Source organism: Labrus mixtus, chromosome 7 (genome assembly GCF_963584025.1).
Source record: "Labrus mixtus chromosome 7, fLabMix1.1, whole genome shotgun sequence".
In the NCBI taxonomy this organism is placed as follows: Eukaryota; Metazoa; Chordata; class Actinopteri; order Labriformes; family Labridae; genus Labrus; species Labrus mixtus.
Genome location: NC_083618.1, coordinates 16,073,849 through 16,091,603, shown reverse-complemented (window position 1 = coordinate 16,091,603; position 17,755 = coordinate 16,073,849). Strand labels below are relative to the sequence as shown.

The window sequence follows — 17,755 nt, the reverse complement described above, 5'->3', positions numbered from 1 at the left end:
ATTACCTCACATCTCTTCAAATTAAACCAATTTTTTTCTTGAGATAAATTAACCAGTTATCACAAGAAAATTAGCTTTGTTATCTCAAGCTATCAAAATAATTAATAAATTACAATACCAGACTTACTCTTGCTTCAGTAGCCTGTTTGCCCTTTCTGATGCCCACACATTGAGTAAGTAGGAAGATAGCAGTGAACAGACTTTTTTTCCTCCTCTCAAATGATTTGTCCATCATATCTGAACCACTTCAACTAAAAAAAAAAAACGTGCATTTGACCTTTTTTTAATTAAACATTGGCCTACGCTGTTTTCGTTTATCCAACGTGATGAATAAGAATAACAAAAACAATCTTGGTCTGTGTGTCAGTATTTGCGACACTAGTGCTGGCTCTTATAAACAGTCTGTGGTTCAGGTAATCACGTGACTTACGTATGGCTGACACACAAATCTAACGCACCCCTGCAATGTCTGCTGCACTCCTCCCTTGTTAACTATTACTAAGTTACTATTAACACCACAGTACCTTCTGCTGCCTTTTCTGTATTTAATTAAAAAGCTTACCTGCCAACTTTCGCATCTTTCTCTGGGGTTTAAGGTGGCAAAAAGTTGGCAAAACTTATCGAGTAAAAGTGATATTTTCCTGCCGAAAATAAACATCCCCGTAGTTCAGGTAAGTGATCTGGCTGAACCACCATTATACACCGGAAGTTGTATACCAGAGTGTGGTGTCAGTGAGTCAGGTGATGAACCCATGGCAGGAATTTCCCATGATTTTGAATTCTTCTTTAAGCCTTCTTTTCTTCACTAGGTAAGCTGTTTTCTTTGACTGCTTCTCTTTTGTAATGTCTTGGTCTTTGTGGCCATTTTTGTGCTTGGCAATTATTCATAATTTCATCATTATATTGATGAATTGTGCCACTGCTAAAACTGCTGGCTGTGTGTTTTTTCTGTAATGCTGCTTTGAAGTACCACAGGTTATTTTTGAGTTTTGATTGGGCCAGTAATTTATGTTGCTTGTGGTAAAAAGAAATTGTGCTTGAGTGCTTACGTAGAATGGTGCAGCTGATTTTTGTGTGGCATATCTCATCGACTACAGTTGTTTTGGCCTGAATTATCTTTTCAACAATATTGTATGGAACTACACCAGGATTAACATTAGACTTTAGCTTGCAAAATAAAATTCATATAGGCTAGTGAAATAAGCATTGTGTTAACCGCAGTAGCCTATGCTTTATTGCTGTAATGGTTTATGATTAACTAGGCCTATCACATATTGTATGATCAATATTATGTTCACATTGAGGTACACGTTTGGTTCAACAGGAAAAAAGCAACAACAAACTCCTGGATGTGTATTTAAAGGTTCCTCTAATTTATTTAGAACGGACAGTAATGCATGTTTTTTTGTTTCATCTAGTGTCATTTAGAACTACCTGGGATAGTTGGTAGTGGTACAGCCTGTACATTAAAGCAAAACAGAGGAAATCAAAACTAATTGATACAAGAAAAACAGAAATGAACAAGAAACAGAAAGAATGAATAACATCTTCAATTTGAAAATATAGAATAAATACAATACAATAGGCTGATATAAAACACATTAAAATACATACCTTAAGGAGAAATGTATTATATATTATTTTGGAGTGGCACATGGATGGGACATAAGGGACAGAAGCCGGGGTCCTCTACATCTGTATGCGTGCATAGCCTTAAAATGTATTAGCTTCAGTGATGTCTTCGATCCTCTCTGCTTTCACATCCAGAGGCTCACCTTGCAACCATATGTTACTCTTATTGTGTTTGTTTGTTGTTTAATTACCCCCACCAGGATTGGGGTGTGTAGACTGCCATGTGTGACTATCTTTTATCTCCACTCAGACGTATTTGTCGTATGTCTGCATGCGCCAAGATGGCACAGAATATTTACACTTGGAGTGTGGAGCTAGCATTAAGGTTTATGTTGTAAAACAATTTAGTTTTCGGGACTTTAGTGCATTTTTCAGTATTAGAGCAACATACTATATTTAAGATTTGTAGTTTGATTTTACACTTCTCTGAGTTAAAAATGGGTATGATGTCACTTGGCAAGGAAAGTTAATGCACTAAACTACATCAGCCATAGTCAAGTCCAATTTTATGTCTGCAAAAGCTCTTAATTACAGCCGATAGGGTCTTAAGGGCCACCCTCTTTTCCAAGAACAACAGAGAAACCACTCAGACCGTTCTGCCAAACATTTTCAACAACTTCCCTAAATAGCCTGGAGAGCAACAATTTCACAATGTAAGCACATCAACACGATGCTGTACATCATACATATTAATCATGTAATTAGGTGCAGTGCAGTGTTTTGGATTGGAGGTCTTGTCAGACAAGTTGAAGGATAATGCTGAACATGTTTAGTACATAACTGACACACCACTGTATTGTGTTTGACTCATTACAAATTGTAAGCATGGATTACAACATCCCTCTACTCTGGTTTCCTGAATGTGAAGCATCCATGTGGACCACACTGTTAGTCTGTCCCTCAGGCCAAATTTAGTTTTGAAATGTTGTTACATTGAGATGCCCATTTGATATCACTTTGATGGCAGGGAATGCCTACAATGCAGCTCCTGTTATTTTTACTGGATCACACTTTGTGGGGGGACAAAGGATAACTGATACTATGACAGCTTTGAAGATCAGCATGGTGTTATTTATCTTCTCTCTAGGGGAGAAACGAGGCTAATTGCTTGACGTTAATGTACCAAGAAAAATCCTGTTGTACCATTCTTATAAGATTCTATTATGATAAGAAGTCTCTACTTCATTTCTTTCAAAGCCCACCTTGTGCCAATCAGTTTAGATTTCTCAGTAAAATATTTTTGGATTACTTCGCATGTAAGACGCGAGAATTGTCCCCAACTAGGGACAATTTAGCAATAGCTATAAACTCTCTGTGCAGCACATCAGTTAATGCTCTGTATTGAAACAGTATTACATTTCAGAGCTGGGCACACGTCCGTTAATCCGTTAATTATCTGCGCAAGTAATTTTGAACATGGACATTCATTTGAAAAATGAGGAACTTTCAGTAAATTCTGTCTCCATTAATGTTATCAGTACCCTCACCCTAAGGAACAAGGGCTAAAACAGAAGAGACATACGTTTGTAGAGAACGGAAGACCTCTAATGGGAGTGACAGACGGTGGATTATCAAGGTTTATTATAGAGCCAGTAAGGTATTTTAGGACCTGTTTCCCCTTTCAAGGGGAGAATATCCCTGGACAGGAAGAAAAACTAGCACACTGTTTCAACAAACAATGGCCGAATATTAAATTGACAATGTGGCACCAAGCCTTAACAGACAAATCCAACCTGTTGAGACATGACAGCACATTGAGATTTGTTTTAAATGAAAAGTGCGTTGTATTGCATATACATGTATTATTACAAGATTATTTTGTTGAAGTGTAACTATTGTAATGTCATGTCAGAGTTGTAAATAGATTCAGCTGAACATATGACAACATTCACCCTTAACCATTTGATTCCAATGCACAGATTAATGTGGGGTTGAGTGGATTTAGGCATCACATGTTAAATCTCAGAACAGACAGAAAGTGTGGGTGTTGTGCTTTATTATACTCTGTACAACTAGGGAATTTAAATATACATTTTTCAGGCTTAGGTTGGCCCCCATTGTGTGTGAACAGCTCTCACCTTTCTAATCTTAAAGAAAACATGGCCATGGTGCTCCTCATTTACATTCAAAACAGCCTCTTTTGTTCGCAATTAACTTTTGACTTGTGAACGTTTGACATGGTGTGTCACTTGGCCTCATACAAAGCACTCTACTTTGGCTCCCCTTCTCATTACGTGGACGTGAAAAAATTTGTTGACTCTCAGCATCCACAGCTTGTTGTCAGATTCATTTAGATCTATAAATCCCTCGGAGGGCTGTGTCTCCAACGGCCTAACGTGATGTCGGGTCACACTACCAGATGTTTCAAAGCTAAATTCAGGGTCTTTTGCTACCTCACTGCTTATTCTGCAATGTCTTCTTGGCCAGGTTTCACAAAATACTTCACTTCTCACAAATCAAACATCCAGCGCCAGCAAATGTGAGCACAAAGGACTGAAAGTTGCACGAGTCAGTGATTTGTCTGACCAAATGATTAGAAAATCTACATACATTTAGATACAACCAAACACATACGTTGGAAACACAGTGTTTATAATCATGACTGGTTTAAAAACAACAACAGAACTTCATACATATTTAAGCTCTCATGAACAGGAACCTTTTATTTTATTATCACCTTCTGTACAATTACACTATGCAGCTTTGTACATATCTTGCTGTTCAGTTTGTTAGGTTGTATGAAAACATAGCAGCATATAACTCACTTTTATCACGCACTCTGTAAGGCCTTCGTATTAAAGGGTAGTAGCATTACGTTGTTGTCAGCAGTGTGAACTGTTGACACAGCCGTTGTCTGCTGAATGTGGCAGTAATTAAGATGATGCTAATTAAATATGAGCCTCATGCAACTGCATCATTTACTGGTATCAAAACCAGACGTTTTTTTTAAGTTGCAGTTCAACAACTGAGACCAACCAGCACCCAGTTATAGAAGAACCAAACCCCTACCTGACCATCATGAAGGGATTTTATTGGAAACATTGGCCACAATACCTTGTTAAACACAATGAAACATATCAGCAGCCGTCCGTAGCTTTAAAACCTTAAAAACGTGTATATAGATTGAGGGGATGGGTACAAACTAGTATGGTATTGTAGCATTATTAAGTTTAAAAAAATATATTTCCATAGCCTTCAGCATCTAAGGACGAGGTGTTCTAGAGTTGACTGCCATCAAAACAAGGTTAAAAGGACTGGATAAATAACAAAACAAGTGCAACCAGAGAAAAACTGTGGGTCGATTGTTTAAGGTTCCAATGACATAAGATCCGGCTAAAAGATTATCTAATTGGGTCGTTAATGGATTTTGGCAGCTGAAGACCAAAACTGAGGGGAGGAAAGGGATCACCAGATTGTTTGTTTTTTCTCACTTGACTTCAGGGATTCTGTGTGACCATCAGGTGAACAATGGAATCACAGTATAGGCGCATGTGGTCGGCCTACTCAGCGTTTTGCTGAAAAACTGTGGTGGGTTGCAGAAAATAGTTTTTTTTACTAAATACCTTTTTTTGGTAGCTGCAGTTCTTTTTGATGAATGCAAGGACCGTAGGATGTGAGTAAGTGTAACACTGAAACAAAGGAGAACCAGAGGTAGAACTGACATTTCCTATAAGGCAACACAGTCAGAATGTGTTGGAACAATTACAGACTTTAAAAAACTGTTAGATACTGTATGAAAACAGCTCATGATCCATGTGAAGCTTCATATTCGCCTCTTAGATTTTCCTTTTTGTCTCACAAAAAAAAACCTTCCAGAGTTCATTGTGTTGAGCTGAAAGTGCTGCCACTTTAGCTAAAAGTCTGAACTTGTCTTTGCTTTGCTTGTTGCTCTTGTTAGTGGTTTTCGCTTGGTTCACAGTGTGATTGTCTGCTTTTGTTCATATTTTCATAAACACCCTCTGACTTTGTGTGAGTTCTTCAGAGATGCACTCATCAGCAGCAGCAACTGTCTTTTGTATGTGGAAGATTTCCTCGCAGTAACATAGAATGACTTCATATCATTTTGCATATTAAAATGTCAATGTTCCTACACTAGTATGAAGGGTCTCTCGTCTTTCTTTATGTCTCTCCAGACTAAATATTGCTATAAAAATTGTCAACAATTTGCGCTATGTCATGTGCTCACACCTTCTTAATATATTGCAAAACAAGCAGATATTATCTCATATATCTGCATCAACCAGTGGTACATAAAGGTTTTAAGAATGTCTTTAAAAAGTTTGGAGAAGTGGTTCTTGGAAACAGTTTTTAAAGCAGCACATTGTCAGTAACTGGTTCTAATTTCCAGTTTAGCCTCAAGGTCTGTGAAGTTTCAGTTCCAGGAAGTGTCGAAAGATCGTAAGCCAGAGGTATTACAGTTAATAGATCCCAATTACATATCCTTTAATAAAATTAGTGCGCAGGTTAATGGTCAGTGGAAACTGTGATAGGTCAGGTCTCCTTCTTAGGTCACGTCCAGCCAATCAGGTCGCTTATGGGGCTTGCAGGTGTGAATGTCCACCATGTCCTCACAGTATTGGCACTCCACAGCGCAGCACCACTTGAACTTGCACTCACACTTGGTGACACGTTTGACACGCATGGTGTCGTAGCCCCGCCCACAGCACATGACCTCACAGCCATCTGTTCCTCTGGAGGACTTGTTGCACACTCTGCCCGCTGTTCCCAAGGAGCCTGTACAGAAAATGAATTTAATATTGTTAGGGAGATTACATCTTTTTTTCTAGAATGGAAAAATATGAAATCTTGTATTTTAATGAATAATGTCAATGTAAACTGCATCCGGGAATTATTAGCTTATATTTTAGTTTTTTTTCATGTAGATGATAAATGACAACAAAGTTATCACAACACTTTGTCCTAAAGCTGCCTGACCATGAAAGTTTAATTTCTACCTGCATTTAACCCAATTACAAAGCAGCAAGGCGGGTTAGAATGTAATGAAATGTTATCTCTGACGGCTTCAAAAGTGGTATAGCAGGTTTAGCCAAACGGAGAGCATCAAAGAAGCAAATAGACTGGAGTACCGCCCACCCTTATTATGGCTTCAATCAAAGATAGTTTAGTGACCTGCTTTGTGAAGTTTACAGCCAATCATGCTGCTGTTTGTGCATTTCTGGTTGTACTATGATGTAGCTCCAAAAGAGGAGAGATTACACTGACTAAAGTAATAAACTCAGGACACGGTTAGCTGTTGGTTGAAACACATCTTATGTTCCTAACAATCCCCAAGACATCAGTCAAGCAGCAATAACACATTTTGCTGAGAAATATATGACATGAACAGTTAAAGCTCTTTTGTCACATCTATGTTTTTCAATCATAAAGAGTTATAAACATAAGATACAGTTTCGATAAGCAGTATTGCTGTATTTGTATTGATATACTGGTATCATTGCTCTCTTACAACACCCATCCTTACACAGACTAACTGCTGACACTACAGGATCTGTTAGGGCTGCATGGTACATTTTATCAATACATTTAGTTTGTATAGAAAATTGAGACTTTCTCTTTAGCTTACTATATGCTCGCCTTGGGCTCCCTTAGTTCACATCCTCCCCTCACGTTTACTTCCTACAGAGTGCCTGGATGGCCCCAGGTACCTGCCACCCAGGGCACATGCCATCGGACAGAGCAAAACCACGGCGCAGAGGAAAAATGGTGCACACAGCAGCTGCTGCACTCAACTCCCTTAAGACTGGGAATCTTTGAGTGTCTCACAATTGGATTGGATTTGGCTTCTTGGGGTTACCATACGAATCAGAATCTATTTTTGATTCAAAATGGTTCATGGATACATGGATTCAAAGTCTATTCTTGAATTAGTTCATACTTCAGGGTCTACTACTGTCATCTGTGAGACTGGCTGAATTTCTTGCTGCTCCATTTGGCCTTCTACTGAGTTAAAGAGATGGCATTAGCACTTAGCAGGGAGTGACTGATTAGCCAACAAAATAATCGATTTTTGGAAGTTATGATTCTATTTAAATCTCAGAAGATGAAAATCTTGATTTTTAAACTCCATTACTTTTTTTTCCATTAATGACTCGTTACCGACGGTCAGAGACATTTCAGCTATTTTCTGATACTATAGATGTCAGGAACTGCTAACTCTGGCATTTGACCTTGTGTACACAAGATCATTTGATGCTAAAAACTGTCACTGTAATTTCCACAGCAAAGTATCCCTTTTCCCACACTCTTCAGCTAGGCATTGGCTTCCCGACAGGCCTACTAAATAGTCTCAGAGCCCAACACAATAGTGTCCATGTTCTCAGGTGTTAATTCTAGGCCCAAGATCAGGTACCAGGTCTAATAACAGAGCATCCCCGAAGTAAAGAGAAAAGGATAAGAGCAGTTATTCCCCTCAGGCTCTTGGGAGTGGAGCTTAATACTGACCAAAGGAAGGATTTGAAAAATAAGCCTGCATGTATCCCAAGGCTGTGAATTCCATTACAATGGAGATTAGTGGCGAGGAGGGTCATAAGCTTATTTTAAGATCACCTTTTAACAAGAAAAGACAGCTTTTCCTTTGAAGAAACACACCTTCATTAACCCTCAGTTGTCAACCAGCAACAGGGCAGAGTGGCAGAATCTGATAACTTCATGTCCTCTCCTGCTCATGTGCACTCTATCTGTCCTACTGAGCCAGTGAACTCGTTCACGCTCTACTAAAGGAGCTGGATTGGAGGACAGGGACAGAGCTTAACAGGAAAAGCAAACACTAGGAATTTAAGGAGATGTTAAAGGTCAAATCATTGAATTTTAAGCTGTGAAGGAATGTAAGCCTTCAGTTTAAAAGTCTCGGACTATCAGAGATGTTGTTGAAACCTACATAGGGCCAAACACCTGCTAAAAATTGAACCAGAAATTAGAAATTTTAGCATTGCAAGATTTTACACTGAGAATCAACATTATTTAACACTAGCTAAAATATGCTCGGCAAGATTCAGAATAATTGAAAATGTTTCACTGATACATATTCTGTATAAAATGTACATGAAGTCATTTTGAAATATTTTACATGCTTTGGTGTCCAAGATCATAATCCATGTTCTTAGTAAAAAATGACAAACAACTTTTTTTTCACTGAGATATTTTTGTGTGGATAACAAGTACTGTGATAAAAAATTAATTATTTATATGGATGACAGTAGCTCCTGAAGTTAACCGGATACCCAGCTATCTTTTCTAACTAGAGCAGTCAAACCTGCATCTATCTCAAAACCCTTGCATGGCCTAAATACATCAGGATTGTATATTCTTTCATTCACTCACCTGCTGAGCGGTCCATGAGACAATAATCTGGAGAGTTCTCGACATAAACCAACTCGTTCTTGGTGCTTCCCTTGAAGTCCTTGTCAGCCACCATGAAGCCCGCCCTGTCCTGCTTCATGGTCACCTCAGTGTCCTGGTTCATGGTCACCTCAGTGGCTGTGTTGTACTTCTTACGGAGGTAGTCTCCAGTCCGCCTGAAGTCAGACATAGCCAGCCAGCAGGTTCTCAGAGAACAGGAGCCGCTGACCCCGTGACACTTGCACTCCAGCTTCATAAAGCGCTTCACTGCCTGCAGCACAAGTCAAAGGTGACGAGGTGTTAAGCCTATGATGCTGCCAATAGCACGATCTAGGTATGATCAGGCCTGTTCTCACATTATGTTCTGATGTTATGTTGTACTTTTTGTAAAAAAAGCTCATCAGTGTTAAACCTGCTGTTGAATTTGATCTCATTTCATTACCTGTTGACAGGACTTTTAACTTGACAGGAAAGCAGAATGATATCATATTGTTCTTCTCTTTAAGCTCCTGTAACGTTGGTAACATAAACAATGAACGCTTGGCCCAAACGTCAATCGTAATCGATCAATTGATAAATCAGTTTTCAAGAGCATCTGGATAATGTTGAACTCTTGACTGATGGTGGGACAAAGTAAGACTTTTGATTAAAAGTTGGAAAAATATAGAGAAAACATTTGTCAGTGATCTTCTGACATTTTAGTGACCAAAAAATGAATAAGCTAAGAGTGAAGTGAAACATAATCCTCATAATCAATAACATATATTGTCATTTATTGAATATGGAAATATTTGTATTTTGCAGAACTAATTGAAATATTACCTGACAGAAGATACGAGCTGTTAAAAACTGAACTAAAACTTGCTTAACTCTATAAGCAATGATTCTTAATTGAGGACTTTAAAATTGTGCTTAATGCATCCTGTATGGAAACCTCTGGAATTATTTATTAACTATTAAAATGCACTTTTGCAAGATTTCCTACAGTACAATCATCCAAGACAAGCCAATGTCAGGGACGGCCAAAAGAAAATGTCTTTCTAGAAAGAGCTGTGAAGCTTCTTCTTACCATCCGACCGCAGCGGTTGTTGTGCAGGTTCATCGATGCACGAGCGTCTTTTACCATCCTCTCTCGGGCGTCCACAAAGTCCTTGGCGAACTTAATGCCGTAGTTGATGTTGTCGCTGCATCCGCCCCAGTCGAAGGTTCCCCTGTCGTCACTGGCTTGGCCTCGCTTGTGGCCGTCACAGCTGCAGATCTTTAGCTCCCCCTGACTGCAGGCCCTGGTGATGGCGTAGACCACTCCGGCCGAAGAGATGGCGTACACGAACGCTGCCTCACGACTACCTGAGTGCTCAAAAAGAAGAACATTGCTTTAAGTATTTAGGCTTAATCAGTGCAGCAATTGACTTTCTGTGTTGTGTGTTTCTGCTCTTCAACAAAGCAGCAGAGGAATCAGTGTATTTATGGTGGATGGTCCGGACAGAGGGAGCAGCGTGTCAGCTATAACATCACACTCCAGCCGACTCTCCTTTCACCTTTTTTAATTTGCACAGTTGGCAGCTTTCTCAGTCACTGGGCTGTGTTTTCATTTCAGACAAGAGGAGATTTTCTGGGGTTATTTGGTCTGGCTTTCCCACCCACCTCTTGTCCTCCTTCTTGCTCATGCAATGAAGCAGAACACAGGCGATATGTCAGGGAGTAAAGCTTTGTCTGGCTGCCAGAAACATCTACCCAAATATTTACATCTCTGTATTACTGTTTATACATCACTAGTATGGTGATCTGCTACTTATTTTCGGGGAACATCCACTTTCCCAATCTCATTCCTGAGAAGGTAAAAAAAAAGAAGCTACAGCCCTTTCTCTTTCTGTTTGTACTCCAGAGCAAAGTTGGTTTTATAAGACACCTATTAATTCTCTGCTTATCTGGCAGCGGCAGAGACATTTACGAGGATGATTAACTTGATTGTCATCGACATAAACAACCACTGTCACGCACAAGCACACAGATAGAAACCCCTGTCCCATGTGTGCTCACTCACTTCGCAGCATCACCCGGCCAAACACGGTGTGGTCCCGCTCCAGCGTGCTGCAGTTCCAGCGGTGGTGTCTGAACTGGTGCTGGCACTCTTTAATCCACTCTTTGGCTCCCTCGCCAATGGACTGCATCACGTCCGGGTGTCGCTGGCACAGTTGTCGCTGCTTGTTCACCAGGCCGGGAATGTTGTCGCAAATCACCCGAGCTCCCAGCGCCCCGATGTACCTGCAGACACAGATCGAACACAAAATGAATCAAGATCAAAATAAAGGAGTATTTTCCCAGCTGTACACAAAGTTTATGTTCATTGTAAGTCTTTAAGAGAGATTCTTAGTGTTGTAGTAAATTGCTGGCTCTGGAGGAGGTTTGCCAAGTCTGAGAAAAAAAGCCTTAGTGATGTCGTAATTATTTCTTCATGGTTATCTCAGCTTTTTTCATTACATATTCACCAAGTGCAGAACTTTTCACCCTTAGCTAAAAAGTAGCGTTATCAAATGTGTACGGTTTTATACTTGACTTCTCTAACTTTAAGCGTAGGCTATGATTGCCTTGCAGCCATTTTGCTAATGTTATGCTTTTTAGGTCCTCTTATCAAATGGGACATACTGCAATTTTACTCATAATGACAAGTGAAGTTGTAGTTGGAAACATTCAAGAAACCACACCTGGTCTGGACAATATATATGAAGTGCAGCTGTAAAGACAGCAAACCATTTGCAAATAAGTCCATGTCACATTTTTGGAAGATTTCTTGCCTTCATTTACTTAAACATTTCAAAGTCCCGCTGATATCACAAAGTCTGCCATGATACGATTTTGCTTTGATTCAAATTCAGGAACCTGCAAACGATTTCAGACGACGTTATTTACCCATATCACACAATCAGTTACATTTTACCTAGAGAAAATGTTTTGACGATTTCATTTCTGAACCTAACTTTTCACATTTGTTTCACCATGTTGAATTGCACCAAACATTTTAAGTATCAAAATATCAACTAGTTGTTATTGATACATATGGTAGAAACTAAGAATGCATCTCACAATGCGTTGTTGTGCGTCATAGATGACATTAGGGAGAATATGTCATGTTTGGACAGATCCTAGGCTAGGATAAGTTAGGTAGCTGTTGAGTAGCTTCATGTTTGGTTAAGACAAGAGCAATGTGTCAGTCTTCTCTCAACGCTCAACAAAAAAAGGAAATGGGGAAGCCAGTATATTTTCCATATGTTCAAACTGTTCCTTCTGTTCAAGATTGATGATTCGATTTCTATTAGTTTGCCCACCATCCAATAGTCAAAAGTTTCTGTCTACCATTGAAGACCATTGAGCCAATTAAACAAATACACTGCACTCCTGAAATTGTTCCAGCTTGGTCATGGAGGGTAGCATTATGTGAAAACAAAATATCCAAATCTGCTCACCCCAACTTCATACGGTTGTTTCCTTGCCAGCCCCTACGTAAAATGTCTGTAAAGTTGGGGTGACCAGATGTGTGAACACAGCAGGTATAGGAACATTTTCCACGAAATAGTGGATGGGTTGATGACTTTTACACTCGCCCTTGTCATATTGCTAGTTCAAGGTACAATATTTACATCCCTGTAATGACTGATGGTGTGATCAAGTCGTCCCATTGCTGTGCAGGCCTCAGTAGTAACGGAGGCACTGCAAAGCAGCGGAGCAGGTGAGGCAGAACAGTGCTGTGTGTGTGCATGTCTGAGAGTGTGTATGTGGAGCTACCGCTGTTTGTGCCTCTCGTGCCACTGCAACACAGTATCACACTGTGAACTACAAACTGGGACACTAACATTACTGTTGCGGAATCAATAGATAGTACAAAGACATAAACAGATGCCTCTTCCTCAATCCCCTGCATGTCCTACCCAGGTGCCCCCCACTTAACACCACCACCACCAAAACAAAATAGAGTATTTCAAGTTCTTTCTTTTTTTGTTGTTTGTTAGGCTTTTTGCCTTTATTAAGATATAGGACAGTGGGTAGAGTCAAAAGTCAGGGTGAGGGAATGGGGAATGACATGCGGGTAAGGAGCCATATGTTGGACTTGAACCCAGGCCGCCCACTTGAAGGAATAAACTCCGTACATGAGGTACAGCGTAACAGCTATGCCAAGAGCACGTCAGACACTGCCAATCTTCACTGCTGTGAAATAAATTCTTGAAAATTTTCTGGAACTGAATATCCTGAAATTGTCGGGAGTTCATGTGTGAAAGGGGGCATAAATTCAGGATGTGGAAGAGATTATTAAATTCCTCCCGTTCAGTGAAAAACCACTTGTTCCCTGTGACGGGCCTTTGCCTCCTGCTCCATTCACACATAATCCCTAACTTTGGAGCAACTCTTAAAAGGGCGGATCACATGCTGCTGCTATTGTGACAGTGGGGGGCCTCTTATCAACAGGACATGAGGACAGTCATCTACAGTGCAAGTGACCGCTCAGGCCTTTCCCTCCCACCTCTCCTCCCTCCCCCTCTAAGCCTGCACGCTCCACTCTCCATCCGGATATCATTATAGTCCCTAATCGCAGCCACATTTGTGTCGCCTGGCCACCGAGACAGAAACGGACGGAGCAGGCAGTTTCCACTCCCGTTATGGCTGTTCCCCACCCCGTTCTGACTGCGACTATCAGCCTGTGCAGTAAAGCAGAGCAGAAGCACTACTAGTGTTTATTGTGCGTCGTACATACCGGCTGTGCCAAAAGACCCCTGACTGTCTCCAAGAGGACACACACATAGAGAGAGAGAGAGGGAGAGGGAGAGAGAGAGAGATGGAAGACAGTCCCTGTACAGAAAGACATGTGCTGCTCATCTAAATCATCTCAGTGGTTAAAAATAGGTTTGAACATTACAAACCAGTATTTAATAAGTTTGACTCATCTTCTGTACACAGCTTCCAAACCTCTCATGCCCGCTGTATCTCTAGAAATTCTCGCAGATCTAATTGCTTTTTTTTTCAATATGTATTTGCATAACACTACAAAAGGGATTACACAATTGCAAATAAGATAAAATATGCACTGGCTCTCTTGGGAAATTACCATTCATAACATTATTTACAAAGGGTGCATTTTTTTAATCTAAATCCATCTGTTTTACAGAGTGTCATTGTTTTGCAGTGCAGGGCCATAATTCAATAAAATGCTTCAGTGTGGTTAGTTAATTATAAAGTACACATTAAAAACAATTTCTGTAAGTGTGACCTGACACATGAGAGCACCTTTTTCAGGTGAGTAGGAGAGGGAGGGGCGGGGGCATGGTGCTCACACCCTTGTGTGTGTGTGTGTGTGTTTTTTTCCCACCTCTGGGCGTTTTAAACCTCAAGAGAAATCATCAAGGAGCATTTATTCATGCTCCAGTGCCTGCACCTGCCACTTACTCTGGCCAAGATGGATGGATAGGGGAGATTCCCCCCCAAACACCATAAATCTTCATGAAACACATGACACACGCTGCTGAGCTTAACATCTCACTCTTCACTGATGTTTTCAAAATTAACAACCAGCAGAAAAAAAATTCCCATGCAGAGGTGATGATCAATTTATGTGATTGAACTACAGATATTTTACTACATTGTCTATAAAATAAGGTAATTATTTTGTGACTGTTCACAGAATCAAAATGAAAGTTTTTGATGATAGAACTTAGTTTGAGTAAAGTTTGATCAGGTTTTTAGACTTCATGAGAACAGTATTTTCCATAAATCGTCAAAATGGATCAAGGACCTCTAGGTTGTGTTATTTATTTGTTCTGTTTTTCAGACTGTTTTTCTACCACTGCGGCTATTTATTTTTAAAAGTATTCAAATAATGAATTGTCATTTACACCAAATCCATGTCAATGATCTCACTCACCACCACGATGAGTCCACTCTGGGAGTGAAGATGAGCAGCAGCAATATAAAAATGGAGAATATTTTCGAGGTGGGTTTGGAGTGATGTTGGCTTTTTGTCCCATGCCTGATCCCCATAGCCCTGCTGCTGTCCGATAAGCTCCGAGATTTCATCAGACAAAACATAGTTCTTCCTTTCATGTGTTGGCGAAAGCTGCGGAGTCAGGTGTGAAAGTCCTCGACGGGTGTCTGTCGTCCATCATTAAAGAACTGAGGGAACTTCACACGGAAACAGAAAAAGTGCTTTTAAACTCCATCAGTTAACTTCTGCTTGTTTAACTGTTCCATGCAACTCTTCACTAAGTCTTCAGTACACCCATAGTCTTCATCGGCACATTGTAGCCTCAATAACGAGCGTAATGAGTTCTCTGTCCCTCACACTTTTGTGTCAGCGTAAAATTCAAAAGTCCTCCAAAATATCAGTTGTGAAGCACAAAATCCGTCACTGGAAGAAAAGTAACCGAGAAAAGTCGTTTGAATTGAAGTTCAGTGGAGACTTCTATCCGAGGATGGGACAGGCAGTGTGCGCACCTTTCCTCCTGTAGCCGGAATGAAGATGCGCACAGAGACACGCAGCGCTGCGCCGCGGTGCGTCAGCTGTCTGTGCACCCCTCCCTTCCCCCCACCCCTTTGTCAGAATATTACAAATGTGGTATGTAGAGCAGCAGACAGCAGGACAGGAGATGTATATATTTAGTTTGTTGGAAAGTAGTCCCCGTCTGTAAAGTCTGCTGCGTGAAACTCAACGCATCCAACTTTTCATTACCACGATTTGACAGCCAATGAAATTCATTTTCTTTTCTCACTAACGATATAATGGGGAAGGGTCCCTTGTGCTTATTGTATAGAGTTGTAGCTATGTGCAGCATGTATGAGCTTTCTGGAATTCATTTAAAGCTCCCACTGAGTTTCTATCTGGTAATGATTCCGAATGATATTAATAACTGGGTGATTGGAATATTATGAAGCTGAAGCATTTCTGTGTAGCACTTTTATTTATGTCTTTTTCGTTGCATAACATTGAAATACAATAAGTTCAAATCCCCTGAGGACTGAACCAAAAGCTTCTTGTGGCAGACATTTTTTTAGAAAGTATGCTATTCATTAATTCTAGAGCAAAATGTGTGTCATTCCAATACAGAAAATTGGCAGGAAAGTCATTTCTGATGTCCATCATCAGTGTAGAGGAGAGAGTTTTGCTTGGGAAGCTTCAGCTATGAGAGGTCAAGCTTGCATGCTTTGACACATCATTAAACAGGAACTTGGTGTCTCCATAGAGATCAGTAATCCTTCCCAGGAGGTATTGATTAATATGGCTGGTGGTGCATTGTGACTGGGCTTTTTCTTTGCAGAATTGAACACTTGAAAACAGATTTGCCGTTGTCTAAAATATTAACTATGAGCTCAGGTTGAAGAAATCCATTCAAATAATGCTGATATTTCTGTCCAAAAATAACCTGCTCTATGTTCAAAGGGTTCATAGTTGCAGAAATAGTAGGACAAATTTGCCTCAAAGGGCTGTGCAAGATGGGAACCTGATCGTCTGTTAGGATCAGAAACAAGCCAAAAAATTGAAATAGTAAAAAAACAAAGGAGACATTCCTCTTCCAGAACGGACAGGCATGTGCAGTGTCATATGTAAGGAGAAAAAAACTCACAAAAAAGTCAAATTACACTATGAATATACAGAACGACAGCACATTGGTGCCACCTAGGTAGGACTTGCACTACATGACCTCTAGTTTGACGTTAAGATCTGAAAAGGGTACTGGTGGTCGCTGGTTTGAAGGGACAGTAGGAGCAGCCTCTTAGATTTGAATGGTCATGACTTTGACATGGCTTATATCTGTCCTGTGCTGTAATGCCTTGTTTTTCCATGTTTGGTATGGGGCCCAATATAGTACTTTTACCTTTAAATATGATTCATATCTTCAAAGAAAGTTGCCTTCATGCCATACATCTCAAGGTGGTGGAGTAAATGATACTTCCTGTCAGCTCCAAGCACTTAAAACCCTCCTGTAATGCCAGCGGAGCGCATGTTTGTAGTTCAGCTCATATCAACCGTAGTGATCCAGAAACAGGTTGGTCTCACTGAGCCACTGTGGAAACATGCAACCCTGTCCTCAAGGACATGTCTGGCTCATACCCTCGCGACTTCTTGGACACATACTTGGTGCTATGTGTTTCCAGCAGGTAAAGACAGACACTGACAAGCCGCTATGTGCAGAGTATGTGTGTATGAGGGTGTGAGGTCATTTTAATCAGTGCAAAGCCAGGGGCGTTAGTTAAAGACCTAACGTAAAGGTCAATAACAATGCAGCTGCCTGAAAATACCACTGCACAGAGAGCAATGTAGGCTAACAGTGTCTTAGTGAATGAAAACTGGAACATTAACTTTATATTTAATGAAAAAACACCATATTTACAACGTAGAGCTGGAATGCCGATATAATGTCGTACTGAAGTATTTCAGGTGGCCAATTTTTGGTAAACTGACAAATTGTTATAGGTGTCCCAGTGTGTGATTTTATTATATTGAGGCATGAAACAAACACTCTTATAAACACATTTATGTCATCTAGTCTTAAACAATTTTGCAGCAGTGGGTGTGGATCAGTAGTAGACACGGTCGCCTCTCAACCGGAAGGTAGGGGGTTCGATCCCCCATTAATGCAGCCACATGTTGACGTGTCCTTTGGAAGGACACTTAACCCCAAGTTGCTCCCGCTGCTTTGGCGGCATGTGAACTTGTTTGAATGTATTGGGCTAATCAGTCACGCCCTGCTAAGCGCTAAGGCTAGCTCTTTAACTCAGT

At 40.4% G+C, this 17,755-nt stretch overlaps 1 protein-coding gene across 1 annotated transcript; it reads right to left on the bottom strand.

Moving 5' to 3' along the window:
- Window positions 1–3,034: 3,034 nt before the first annotated feature.
- On the bottom strand, window positions 3,035–15,509 carry LOC132978179 (protein Wnt-2b-A-like). The gene is made up of 5 exons (XM_061043284.1): window positions 14,903–15,509; window positions 11,036–11,256; window positions 10,061–10,338; window positions 8,974–9,262; window positions 3,035–6,366 (listed from the first exon to the last, which is right to left on the bottom strand). Exons 1-5 carry the CDS (start codon window positions 15,079–15,081, stop codon window positions 6,137–6,139), a joined length of 1,197 nt encoding a protein of 398 aa, XP_060899267.1. The 5' UTR covers window positions 15,082–15,509; the 3' UTR covers window positions 3,035–6,136.
- Window positions 15,510–17,755: the final 2,246 nt, after the last annotated feature.